Genomic DNA, 13,803 nt, shown 5'->3' with positions numbered 1-13,803 from the left:
AGCAACACGAGAGAGAGAGAGAGAGAGAGAGAGAAGACACAGAACCAGAGCGATTCATCAGAAATCACATGCTGCTGCAGACGGAAGCTGCACAGATCACAAAGCAACAACAGGAGCTGTGTGGTATCATTACAATCTGTCACAATCTGTCTTATACCTTTGTAATCTGAGTCACCTGATGCATTTACCTTCCCTGTCAGAGCTGTTGACCACATGCATTTTCCTTCTCGGGCACACTGCCATTCATAAACTGCAGCAGTGTGCTACATTAGGAACTGTGGCGTGTGTCAGTGTTTTATCCAAGAAAGTTGTTCAGGGTCATTTGCCAGAAGGCAATCCCGAGGATATTAGCTGTCATGTGTCGTAAATGATGCCACTGTTTTCTCTGCTGACCTTGCAGAGTGAATTTATCCAGGCAAAATTAATGAAACCACAGTCTGCTGCACTGCATGAAACTGCGCTGTGCTGTATTACGCCGGGCTGTCTGCATTATTGTGAACTGTCATATGTTATATATCGACCATGTAGCCACTAAGGTAGAGTGTACCAGAAAATCCTAAATGAAAACAGGATTTTAGAGATTTTTTTTATGATATCTCAGTTCTACTTCAGATGCCAATTTGCCGACTCGTCCACCACATTGCATCTCATTCAGCTTTGCAACATCAGAAACAGCAGAGATGAGATGCATAATGTCTGTGTTGTCACCGAGCTGCATTGCTGGTTCAATGAGCAGCAACTTTGATGTATTAAGGTTTAAAAATCTGTGACCATTCAGAGGATTCTACTATATGACAGGTTGCAGTGTTTTCTTCGAGGGGAAATTGTAAGAATGATTGAACACGAGCACCACACTCCATGTGCAAAGTTGTCATGGCATCTTTTTTTAAGTCACTGCCTGCACAGTACATGCACTGCACATAACTAATAGTTCTAAAGGTCGTTTTCATTGTTATAGTTTGGTTCAGTTGGACCAGACAAAGAAAACAGTGATGCACTGTTTTCCTTTAGGTAGCAGGAGCTGTAAACATTAAGTCATATGAACTGACAGGTTGGACAGTTTTTGCAACGTCATCCTGCATCATCAGCACTAAAACTGACTCATCAAATTCTGGGAGACAAACAGCAGGTCATGCAATCACAAATAGCTAGAAAACAACTCCAGGTAGTGAACAGAATACATAATACACTTTAATAAAGCATTTAATCATATTATGATGAGATATATAGTGTGGTCATTATTCTATGAAGTCTAACTCACTTTGGAGAGGAAGTCATGGTAAAAAGTTACGGTTGCCATGGCTACTGATTTGTTTAGCCCTCTGAAGCCCCAAACCTACCAGTTCATTTCAAAGGTATAATATATTTTTTTTAATTCTCAAAATTACACCATTTATCAGAGCCAGAAACTGTACAAACAGAGAGAACTGTTGGATTTTCAACTTTGACAGTTCTGCCGTGGAAGCTCAAAACTGCCAACATTCATCAAACTACTTTATTCCAAACGTCTCATTTAAGTACTGAAGTGCAACCGTGAAGCTATCAGTGACTCAGCTGCAACCAACAGCCACATGAGAAAAATTCTGGTGCTTCTCAGCTGAACTGGGATGAACTGCAGGCAGTGTTTACACGGAACAGACAGGAGACAAGAACTGAAACAAATTAAAAATGTAAACAGTAAAATACATGGAGGTTGTACCGTCCAGTAATGGCAACAGCTGTGGGTACTTGGAAAAATGTTGCAAATATTGATTCCACCCCCCCCAAGTTTGTAAAATAAATAATCTAAGAAATGTATCTTTCATTTTTTATGATGTATGGCATCATACCATTCATCGCACATAAGACATCTTTGAGTTCTCTAGTTCTAGCCATGGTTGCGGTTCCCATAAAGTTGCAGAACTTTAGTTGAAGTGAAAAATGAGCCAACAGCAAGTAAAAATGTGACAGGAGCAAAAAAAAATAAAAAAATGTCTACCAGCTTCAGAGAATTAAATATATTTGCCAATTCAGATCGCCGATTTCAAATTGCCTGATTGACAATAAAGGAAGTTGGCCTGCATGATATGAGATGATCTATAATATGATTCAATATTACAATGACTACATGCCTCGAGATAAATTAATACTCATATATTTGCATTAACTATACAGTTACCATATAGTTGTCTTTCTGCTTCAAAACTCCAAACACTGAATAACGAAAGGAAATAAACTGAAAATGCACACACAAATATCCAGCCAATTAAACAGAGCATTACATCTACAAGAAATACATTTTTTTCCCCTGCCTGCTAAAATATTTTCTTCTAAAATCAAACTAAAATATTTCTCGATATTTCCCATGCTCTTCTCTGCTTCTTCAGCCATCGCGCTAGCTAAAATTGCAGTTGCCACCAAATCTGAAACAGCTAAAATCACACATACTTAAATCTTGTGGTGGTTTGTTTTAATTGGACAGCACAAGCAAAAACCACCAGAGTCGGCTTTAAAGGAGACTTTAAGTCTCCTTTTCAGGCAGTCTGTGTCACGTTGTTCAGTCAGGTCAGGTGAGAGAGCGCCCTGTATCATGTTTTTGCCTCTTTAATGCCACTATAAATTAATTTTGTATATAATAAAGGCTTAGCAACAACAAACAACAACTGTCCAAAATGCCTGTGAGCAGAGGATTGAAGAGGAGCTGTCCCTGGTGCTGAAGCTTCACTGTAATTCACACAAGCACACATCGAAGCGTGCACATCCCGTCGTTACACAGACGAGTGATGGGCAACAGAAAAAAAAATGTGAATTCCAACACGTGTGTTTGCATCTTTGCGCTCCTGCTGTGCTGTGTAAAGAGAGATGACAATACAGATCAGAATGAAGCGAGTGCTTGCTTGTGTTTGCCCCTGAGATCTGTGTGTGTTATTATCACACAGCGAGAATGTCCACAGAGAAACGTTGGCAGCGGTGTTATGATGCAAATGTCCTCAGACACTGTGGCGGAAAAAAGCAGCTCTGAAGGTACCAGAATTCCTCAGCCTGCAAACCGAGGAACCTTTAGAATGACTAACATGTGTGTCTACTAACTACAGATACAGAGACAGAGACTAAATACTGCACAAAACATACTGGTGAGTGTGTGCACGGTGCAGGCCAAAGCGAGCAGTAGGTGTACATCAGAATGTGCGAGTCTTTGCATGTGTGTCTACAGCAGGTGTGCACTCATGCATGCATGTTTCTGAGACGTGTGTTTATGTGTGTTTGCATGTGTGAGTCGGGTATTCCAGTAATGATCGAGCCTCGACTCAGGCTCTCCACAATGACGCATCAGTGTAGCTTTAAAAGCCTGTTACCATGGAAACAGGCAACCGGCTTACAGGTCTAATACACAGACAATGGTCTCTCTCTCTCTCTCTCTCTCTCTCTCTCGCTCTCTCTCTGTCGTGCTCTTTCTGTCACTTCCACTCTCTCTCTACCCTCCCGCTCTGCCCATCTTTTACCCAATTTTTCCCTCCATTTCTCTCTCGCCACATCTTCCCATTCATTCCGTTTCTCGCCTCGATTTTAATTCATTCACGTCTGTCTTCCCCTCCTCCCCCCACAAGGTTTTCCCCCTCCTTTTCTCGCCCTCTCGCTTTTCATTCAGCCTGACGTTTTTACCTCTCCCTCGATTCATTCATGTCAACCTTGTCACCATGCCTCACATCTCATTCTCTCCTTTCATCCCTCTCTCCACTTGTCACGTCATCCTCTTCGCCTCTTTCGCTTTATCCATCTCTGTCTACCTGCGCTTCGTCTCCTTTAATTCCCTCTATCTCTATCTTCTCTTTCTGTCCAGCTTTTTCCTCCTTCCCTCTGAGCTCTGTTTGTCGATTTAAGCTCTAACGCTCGCTGAAACACGGATGCGTGCCGAAAAGGGATATTTGCTGTAGCGCACAATTAAAAACAAGCCTTTGCACGAGCGTGACGTCTGCCACAACATACAGCCGCTGACAGGTGACTAACATTGATCATCTCATTACAATGCAACGCTCTGCTGGGAAACCTTGGGACCTGACATTCATGTGACGCTACCCCAACACGTATCACCCTCCTAAAGATTATTGCAGACCAAGCACCATGGCAACAGCACCGGCCGACGTCAGTGGCCTCTTTCGGCAGGACGCCGTGCCCTGCCGCGATGCTCAGAAACAGCTCAAGAAACATGACGCTGAGCTCAGGTCCATCCATGGAGACCCCATCCTCAAAACCCACCTAAAGGATCCACTGCCAGACACGACAGGATCCTGCCAACGGTCCTGTTTTTATGGTGATTTTAACACTGTGGCTGATCAGTGTGTAATACATTCCTTGCATTGGGTGTGTCCGTGATTTAAAATGAATGCTATATGACCACAATTAAGCCCATGAATTGTGGAAGCAATATATCAAGATGTGAGGGCAACAGATTGTTTAAAGCAACAACAGTGGCTGCAAGCTCTGAGGGGAAAGTTACAGAGCATGTTGTTAGTAAAGTGTAAATAATCCCAAGTCAATCTGGTATGACTGGTAACATTTGGTGACTAATGTTAGCAAGCTTTGGACTTTGGGACAGAAATTGCTCTTTATGACAATTCTCTGCTGCAGCCACAGAAGTTGAACAATATATGTCAGACACAGCCCAATCTGCTTCCTTCTTAATACCCTGAGTTAAGCATTCAGGACATTATATAAATAAAACAGCTAGGATTGTTTACATGTAGGAGTAGATGCACAGGAATTGCCAACATGTGCGTCTGCATCACATAAGAATAGTAGACAGAAGGAACATAAGCACACATTCATACCGCGCCCTTACCTTGCCGAAGCTGCCCTTGCCCAGCACCATCAGGAAGTTAAAGTCGGCCAGCTTCATGCGGTCCTGGTTGCCATTGGAGTCAAACCGGGATGCAGCATTGGCTGACTTGCCCTCTGTGTTCTTGCCTGGACCAATCTTAGCCCTCTGGATGGAGAAGACAGGAACAAAATCAGGACCACATACTAAGCAGGTTACATGGTTAGGTTGGTACACAAACGCAATATGAGCCCACTGATGTTCCAAAACCGTAGACAAGGAAGTTGGTAATATAGAGCCACATGCTCAACTTCAGAAGTGCTGTTGGTAAAATTTTAATCAGGGGTTTACTGATAACACAACTTGAATTGGTAGAGTAGAAATGTATTGTCTAGTTTACTCTGAATGGCACTATAATTCACAAAATGAACGTCATGCTGTATTGATGAAGACTTAAAACTGGTGATTGAGACCAGAAATTCATTAGCAAAATATTTTCTGAGGTAACAAATTAAGTAAAAAGTAGAATCATTTTCTTATAGACTTCTATACAACCTGACCAGAGAAGTCGCCCCCTGCTGGCTGTTAGGAAGAATATAGGTTTAAGGCACATCCACCTGAAGCTGCGTCCAACTTTTTACACGCAGTTTTTGCTGGTAACATTACAACAAAAATGTAGCTGTTAAGCCACGCTGAGCAAAACATGTAACAAGCTGGACTGTAGTACCACATAGATTTGATATAGAAATACATTTTACACAAGAGAAGGGAAAACTACAAGCAGCTGCACTTTAATAAATCACAGGAAGCAGGTGTTTTAAAGCCTCTTTGTTTGAATCTGGGGCATTTTAATAGCACAGTTTGAGAGACAGAAGTGGAAGTGGCGAGTACATTAAAAGAGGCAAGTTTAAACGCTCTTTTCGTTCTATTTCATTTATTCTGCACGGGAACACTTCATACTCTTTCCATAACAAACATGGCCTCCCTGTGAGTCTGTCACTTCGTTCAGTCACGACTGTCACCGCTTCCCTTGTTTCTGTCCTTCAACCAGACTCTTTCACTGAAAGTTTTCATGGCATTTCTCATTCTCATTCTCGCTCGTGTTTCTCAGTCTCCATTTATTCATGTCTATCATATCACCACTTCCCCGTCTCCATCCTCTGTTCACTCCGCACTTCATTTCTAACAATCTCTCAATTTATTCTCCGCCTCGACCTTGTCATTCTCCCTTGTCCTGCGTCTGTCGTAAGGAACTTCCATTATAATCTTATTCTCTATTTTGTTAAGTACATCTTATCTTCTCCGATCTTATCTTAAATTGCTGATCCGCACCGAGGCTCTCTGCACTCCTTCTGTCCTGTGCAGTTGCAGCAATTTCTCCGCTGGCGAGCCTCGGAAAAAGCGAAGCATCCGACTACTCTGCGGCTCCCTGCTGTAGTTTTGTGTGATGCAACCCGTACGATTCTCGACTCCTCAATGGATAAAAATGCTTTATCTGTCTCCATCTGTTGTCACGCACAAACACACACACTCGCAAACACAGAGGAACAGTCGAGGTATTTGTGAGCAGCGGAGCATGCTGAAGGCAAAACTCTGAAAGCCTGCAGAGATTAACACTGCTCGCTCTCTTTCTCTCTTTCTGCAGCCATGTGTCCATTTTTTAGTGCACATTATAGAGCTTTACCATAAAAAAAGGATGAATGGGAACAGAAAAGTCCTCAAAGCTTCCCTTTTGTCACAGATGCAAAGATACAACTTAAATACTTCAAATCAGGAATTGCAAATACCAAACACTGATATGAGTAAAAGTGCAGCATTTTGACCAGAAAAACGCATCGATTTTAAAGACCGCCCCTGCTATGGCTTCGCTGGTGTACAAGTTTGATGTGTGCACGCTGCTTTTCTTTCAGTGGGGAGCAAAATCCATTCAAATCAATCCGCAGCATGGTGAGGATGATGAGAGAGATCGGGCGGACCGCCGTGGTCCAAACATCGGCGGTGAAGCTGAAGGCCGAAATGTCTTGCAACAGGCTCTTAATGTGCTTTTTCAAGAAGTCAAACTCAATCGAACAGAGGGAAAAAGAAAAAAAAAGTCTCGGCTGCAGAAGATGAAAGTAGCTTTATTGTAAAAATAGCTTTTTTTTTTTTGGTTCCTTAACTTACTTTGAATAAGATTTTGAGTTGGACTGGGCCCCTGTCTGTCTGTGTGTGTGTGTGTGTGTGTGTACATACAACATGCATTATTTATTACTTGTATGTGTGTGTGTGATTCTGGATGAAGTGAAATGGAGGCAGCTCATGTTACCAAAGTGAAATCTCTCTGCCTGTCTCTATGTCTTTCGTTCTCTTTGCTATCTCTCTCAGAGCTTCGCCCCAGAGGTTGTGTGCATTAGTGTGTGTTTGTGTGTGTGTGTGTGTGTGTGTGTGTGATAGCTGCCCCCCCCCACCCCCCGAGAATTTGTCTCAGTGAAAGTCTGAGGACCGTGACCTTGAGGAGATGAGGGGAAAGAAAAACAGATAAAGAGAGAGAAACACACAGGGAGGGGCGGGGGGGGCACTGAAGGTGACAGAGGACAAAACAGATAAGTGAAGGAGAGCGAGGGAGGCAAAATGAGGAGGAAGAGGGAGAGAAACGGAGGATAAAAGGATATAATACCCTCCCCATGAAGCCGACAACTCCTTGAAAGATTCTGTTTCCCTGCCCTAAACCATGATGTGGGCCCGCAGCAGAGGAGACCGTTTCATCCTCCATATCGCGAGTGGTATCAATCTTCTCATCTAACGATCAGCAAGAAAAATATTAAGCGCGTTTCCCAAATGTGACACCATTCCTTTAAATCATGGGAAGAAATGGGTTTTTTTTTCGGCAGCATTTCGTTTTTTCTTCTTTTGTTTTAACATCTATCTTGCAAGAAAATCTTTTAGATGTATATAAACTGAAGCCGGTCCTGCTGAGTCTAAAGCAAGGACGGCAGAGGAAAGAAAAGCAACTTTGCCCATCATCAGGCCTGCACGATACTGTGAAACACTGACACTGTGATATTTGTGTTTTTGCGATATATATATATTTTGCAATATGAAAAAAACACAGGAATCTTCAACAGATTACTTAAATAACTCTGCAAAGAAATAATTATTCCAAACAACGTATGTCCTTTTAGAGGGAAATGTATTTGCACTAAAAATGGAAAAAGAGAAACTCTACACTTAACACTTCACTGTGAATTGTATGGAGCCCCTGTCATGTGGTGCAACACTGGTTCAGGCATCTAAAATGATTTTTTTTTTGCATTGGAAGGCATTCTGATCTGGCTTTGCACTCATCATATAGAGTTTTGCGGCACTGATTCAAATGGTCAAACAAATTAGCTCTGCTGCCTCATGCTGTAGAAACAACTGCATGATTGAGACAGAGTTTCTGTTTGTGGTCAACATCATCATCCTTTCTGTAGCAGAGATATTACCACACAACTGACTGGGGCTGCACGATTATGGCCAAAATGATGATCGTGAATTTTTCAAACAACACTGAAATAAACTTATTTATCAGAATAACTATTTTTTATTGCACATTCCCATCTAATTAACCAAAGACCTGCTTTATATTTCATACTGAGCTACACTCCTGCTAATGTCGTTGCATTAAAAAACGACTGACAATAACATTTATTTCAACTGAACATAGTGCATCTCCTTGAGCAAAAATATAAATATTTTAAAAATTGTACACAAAACTCCTCACTTGCTAAACATCTGCTCACTGAGTGACACTACAGTTTATGTAGTTGTTGGCTGAACAGGCAAACTGTGGGAAAAGCTGGCTGAGCACAGAGAAACCTCTAGTTTGTATCAGATGTGTGACCAAAAATTACTTGTGAATCAGGAGTTCTGATGTCAGATTTACCTCCACTGAAGCGAAATGATTTTATCTGCACGGGCTGTTTTCTATAAGTAAAGTCTTCTATGAGCGTAGGCTGCATTTTAAGCGTCAATACTGCAGTCTATCAAAACTATTCAATGGTAGGAGGACACTGATTGTGGAGCCCTACAGTTGACACTGAGCTTCTTATTTGCAACCAAATCTTTCTTTTCTGTTTCTCTTCTGTTCCTCGCTCATTTTGCTGTTCACATGTGGAGCCTGTGTCTTGTAGATGAAGTTAAAAAAGAACTCAAATCTTAAATCTGCGTAAATTGTGTTTTATCAGGCAAATGAAGACGGAAAATGAAAAGTGCGCAAGTGTTGTATTAAGCAACAAAGAAAGTTGTATCATGAAGTGTACGACCATCACGGTGAAAGTAAAAACAATCACAAGCTCTTAGATGATCATTTGTTATCTATACGCTCATTTCGTGCGTCTTTGTTGCTTTGGAACTATTTTCTGTTAGTAGAATAACTTTCCAGCAGCTCAACTGTTGAAGAACTGCCAAAGGGTCAAAAGGTTAAACCTTGAGGCCAACCAGAGAAGATATGTTTACATCCCCAAAGGGGTTTTGGAGAGAAGGCTCAGTGGTTCTTATATGGTATGCAGACTGATAACAGAATTACATTTACATCAAAGTATAATATGAAGACATTTCTGTTTGTTCACTTTAAAAGCTATCACATTTGTACTTCTTCGAGAAAGAAACTCTCCTATTCTCCGTATTGTATGCAATATTAAATCAACTCAGCAAAGTGTTTTGTGCCTTCTGAGTTTAACGATATAGCAAATTTCCACGACATCACGACAGTTCGATGCTGAAGCGATATACCATGCGGCCCAAATCGCTACTTCGCTCAGTGACTAAAGAATGAGTCTCTCATGGTTGTGGCTTGGTGTCAGCAAGACAGAAGGAGAAGAGGAAAAGAGATGGGAAAAAAAAAAGGAGAGGAAAAGCACAGAGCGGGGTTATCCTTGCCACTGCCAAATGTGTTAATGAGTGGGCCTACTGGTCAGAGCAAACACACATGCATGCACACACACACACACACACACACACACACGAACAAGAACACACACGTCTGGACCTGCAGTGTGCCAGACCGGATGGTACTAGAAGTGCGCCTGCCAACTGCTAACAGCTCTCCCAGAGTGGCCCTCACTCAGACACACACAGATGCATAGTGCTCGCACACATTCACAAACCTACCATACCGACACATTCAACACACACACACACACACACACACACCTCAAATTTCTGCCGTAGCTCCTCGTTGCCCTCCTCCCCCTCCGGAGCGACGGGAACGTTGAAGTACTCGCCTTCTTCCTGGGAGAGCAGCTTAAACCTGGAGAGAGAGAGAGAGAGAGAGAGAATATTTCCAGTCAAATCAATTCCCAATTAGTTTATACAATTAAGGTGTTTAAACGTTGCCATTAACTGAAGCTACTGACAGTTAGCACGTCGGTTTAAGGTCCTAAAGAATAATCAGGTAATTATTTAGTAATTCCCTCTCCTTCATGGTGCTCCAGCAGAGCCTGATGTAGATGAGCCCGTAACGCAGCTGAGACGACACACAATCAATAGAATATAATTTTTCATATTAGCCCACATTTGGTCCATTAATGGTGATGCCACTCTTGGCTGAACCGCATACCTCACGGCATAAACACCACATTTACAGCAAATAACTTGTGCTGTGTGTTAATGGATTCGGTAACACGGATCTCAGCTCTTTACTTGCTGATATTTTTGATTGTTTTTCTCAGGCAATGTGGGACCTCGATGCTCAATAGGTTCAGACTTTTCACAACCAAGAGATCACATCTGTGCTTCAAAACTTGTCTGAGTTAAAACACTGTACAAGTAGATGATATAACTAGTATTTTCTGTGCAGCTTTTTTAGACCACTTGGGGGATAGCAGAAATAACCTGCACACACAACCCTGACACATTATCATCTTTAAAGTTGATAAGGCAAACTTGTTGGCAAACGATTTCATATTTGCACATCCGGCAGACACAGAGCAACATCATTTATTTGGAGCTAAGTTTCTGGCAAGTGTTTGACTTTTTAGCTGCTAAATGCCCACGTTCACCAGCTACTGCTTATCGACTCTGGAGACAATCCAAGCGGCGAACCGAAGCTGCAAAGTGGAAGCCAAAGGAAGGAACCGAAAGAAGCTATGATGCTCTGTAGGAGTCGAGGGGAAGCTGTCTTGATGGAGTCGCTTCTGTGAGTGACCTCTTTCACATTCAACTGGTAATTTGATTTATTGTTCATAAGAAAACACTGATTAGAGTTGGAGGACGTTGCACATTTGAACGCATTAAAGGAAATCAAACAGTGCAACCGCTATGAGCTAAACAAACTGAACATTGTGTGAAAAAATAAAGCCTTAGACACATTTTTACGACAGTACCAAAGTAGGATTGTGTCACAAGCTCAACTCTTTTAAACATTATTGCAAATAGAACATACAGAAATTTTGAGAGTTTTAGTTTTTATGTCACCTTCACTCTGTGAGCCTTTGGAGCCGCACAAAGATGGAGCAGATGAAAACCTACACTTGGTTCTCTCTGAATATCAGGTTTTTTTTTTAATGGCATCTCTCCACCTTCCACCATTCCACCTCAAATGCTGGCATCTCATTAAAAACCCTGACAGGGCAGAGTCAGCAAAACAAGAGGAAGATAGAGAGATATAGAGACTGGGCTACAGAGGGAAGAGGGAGGGTGGCGGAGAGATAAAGAAGCCGAGATAAAGAGACGGGCTGGAGTTACTCTGGCACCGAATATAACCGGGATAAAAAAAAAAAAAGAGGAGCTCCGACTAAAGTATTTCTCCCACAGTGCAGTAATGAACAAGGTCACCTTCGCTCTCCCTCCTCCTCTACTGGTGCCGTTTCTCTGCCTCATGTCTTTTCACTCCCTCTTTCATTCATCCCCTTCATTCCCTTCCTCTCATCTCACCATCCGTCCACCCCTTGTTTCTGGAGCTCTGAGATGCCAAAGGACAGCGATCCCATGAAGTCATTGCGACTGGTCAGGTCCCAGTCCCAAATCTCCACCGACAGACGGCGGTCCTTGTCGTACTCCTTCAGGTGGCTGCGAGAGAGATGGGCAATGATAAATGTACAGTGAGTGTTTTGTAATATTGCTTTAACGTTCCACAGAGCAATCTTGGACTCTGATGATCACATTCATAAATACAAGAAAGGCAGTAGTAGCTGTCTGGAAGGCTTTCACAAATTCATTCACACCGCATGCACGAACTAGTTTATTAACACTCATTTTTCATCTCGTATTTTGATTTCGTTGGATAGATGCAAAAAAAAAAAAAAAAAAGTGCCTTTCAGACCGAACATCTGCACCCAGACGCCTTGCAATTGATAATCTCAGCCTTCTCCCGTGCAAACTGTGACGAGGCTTATTAAAGACGTTGTTGGAGCCAACTGCAGCAAACGAGCCCATAAGCAAGATTTCACAAATATGAGAAGCCAGATGTTTTTATCTGAGCACCAGCGGTTACACATGCTTGGAAAGACGAGCGTAATGTGAAACACTGAGCGAGTGAGGGCGATGAAAGAGAAGACAAAAAAAAAAAAAAAAACGATAAATGCAAAGTGAAGATGAAAAAAGGGAGAGATGGACAGAGAGATGAATTAAATAGGAAGCCACCAAACTTGCTGTGATAAAGCCTTACAATTTAAAGGTCTCGTTCCAGGTGGGGTTGAGGCAGCACTTTATGGTCTTGGTCTTCTGCTTACTCTCGCTGCGGGGATCTGGGATCAGTTTGAGCTTCACATAGGGGTCTGACAGACCGTTGGGGTCCATAGGAACCAGATTCCTGGCCTCTTTGACTGAAGGGAGAAACAGAAAGAAGGAAAGAAGTGGAGGGAGGTGAGAGAAGGAAGGAAGGAAGAAATTGAGAAAATGAGAGTTAAAATAAGTCCAAGTAGCATTTTGAATTATTGATGAATGAAAGTCAAGACATTCATAAACTGAAACAAAATATAAGCAACTGGCAGAGACGCACAGAATCAGAGGTTTAACACAGATGTTGCTCTTTTTGCATACAGAAGTGAGCAAATGTAGCTAAATACAACCTCAACAGTTACTTAAGCAAAACAAACTAGAAGCCATCTTTGACCTCTTTGAACCCAAAAACTCATCAGTGGGTTTGATATTTTTAAAAAACCTCCAGAAACTGTAAAAGCATCATTGGACTTTCAATTTCATAACAGTTCTTCAACTGGTCATGTTCTGATGTGCTGTTCTGTTGGAAAAAACTACATGTCTCATTAAATGTTTACCAAAAATGATGTTTGCACGAAGCCGATTCTGCAAAAAAACGAACAAAAAAACAAAAACAAAATGTGTTCCGAAGCACAAATGAGAAGCGATTCAGCTTAAAAAAAACAGTTGTGGCAGAAATCCAGCAACTTTCCAGCTGAACTGGGATGAACTGCAGGATGTGTTTACGCAGAGCACAGCGATTACAAGGTTTGGAAATAAATTGAAAATGCAAGTAGTAAAATATCTTTAGTATGTAGAGTCACCACATCTTTACAGAATTAGGAACACCTGTGCTGTGCATGTTAATTCCATGTTTTTTGTTCAATTTTCGTAAAATAAATAATGAAAGCCATTTAACTTCAGTTTTTTTGTTTTGTATGACTTATGGCATTATAACGATGGTTATGCTGTTTCCATAGCCGTGCTGGACTTACTGTAGCAGGGACAATGAGTCAAAAGTGAGCAAAAAATGTGATAATTGCAACAAAAACCAGAAAAAACAGATACTGCTTGGAGTTCAGAGGGTTAAGGTCAAGAAAACAACCCTAATAATGATTTTTGTACATTTAAGCTACATGTTTTAACTGCAAATTACATACTGTGCACATAATAGCTTTTTAAATATCATAATTAAGAATGGAAATTACATTAACCTTCACTAATTTTGCACACCACCTGCTGCAGGCTTCATTTTTATAACATGTGGGCGATTATTTTCCCACTTGGTAAAGCTGCAGTGGATGGCTAGTTATTTTCTGGAATATAAAGTAATACTGCTAAGAAGACAA

The 13,803-nt window shown here is 41.7% G+C and overlaps 1 protein-coding gene across 1 annotated transcript in view; it reads right to left on the bottom strand.

Annotated features, from left to right (window-relative positions):
* LOC103364666 (protein kinase C beta type) overlaps positions 1-13,803 on the bottom strand; it is a 116,330-nt gene that overhangs the window by 25,193 nt on the left and 77,334 nt on the right. The window contains exon 10 of the mRNA XM_008291859.1: positions 4,820-4,963. Within this exon, the coding sequence (XP_008290081.1) occupies positions 4,820-4,963 (144 nt within the window). The remainder of the gene's footprint in view (positions 1-4,819; positions 4,964-13,803) is intronic.

Source organism: Stegastes partitus, unplaced genomic scaffold, assembly GCF_000690725.1.
Source record: "Stegastes partitus isolate 25-593 unplaced genomic scaffold, Stegastes_partitus-1.0.2 Scaffold765, whole genome shotgun sequence".
NCBI lineage: Eukaryota > Metazoa > Chordata > Actinopteri > Pomacentridae > Stegastes > Stegastes partitus.
This window is presented reverse-complemented; position numbering and strand designations above follow the sequence as displayed.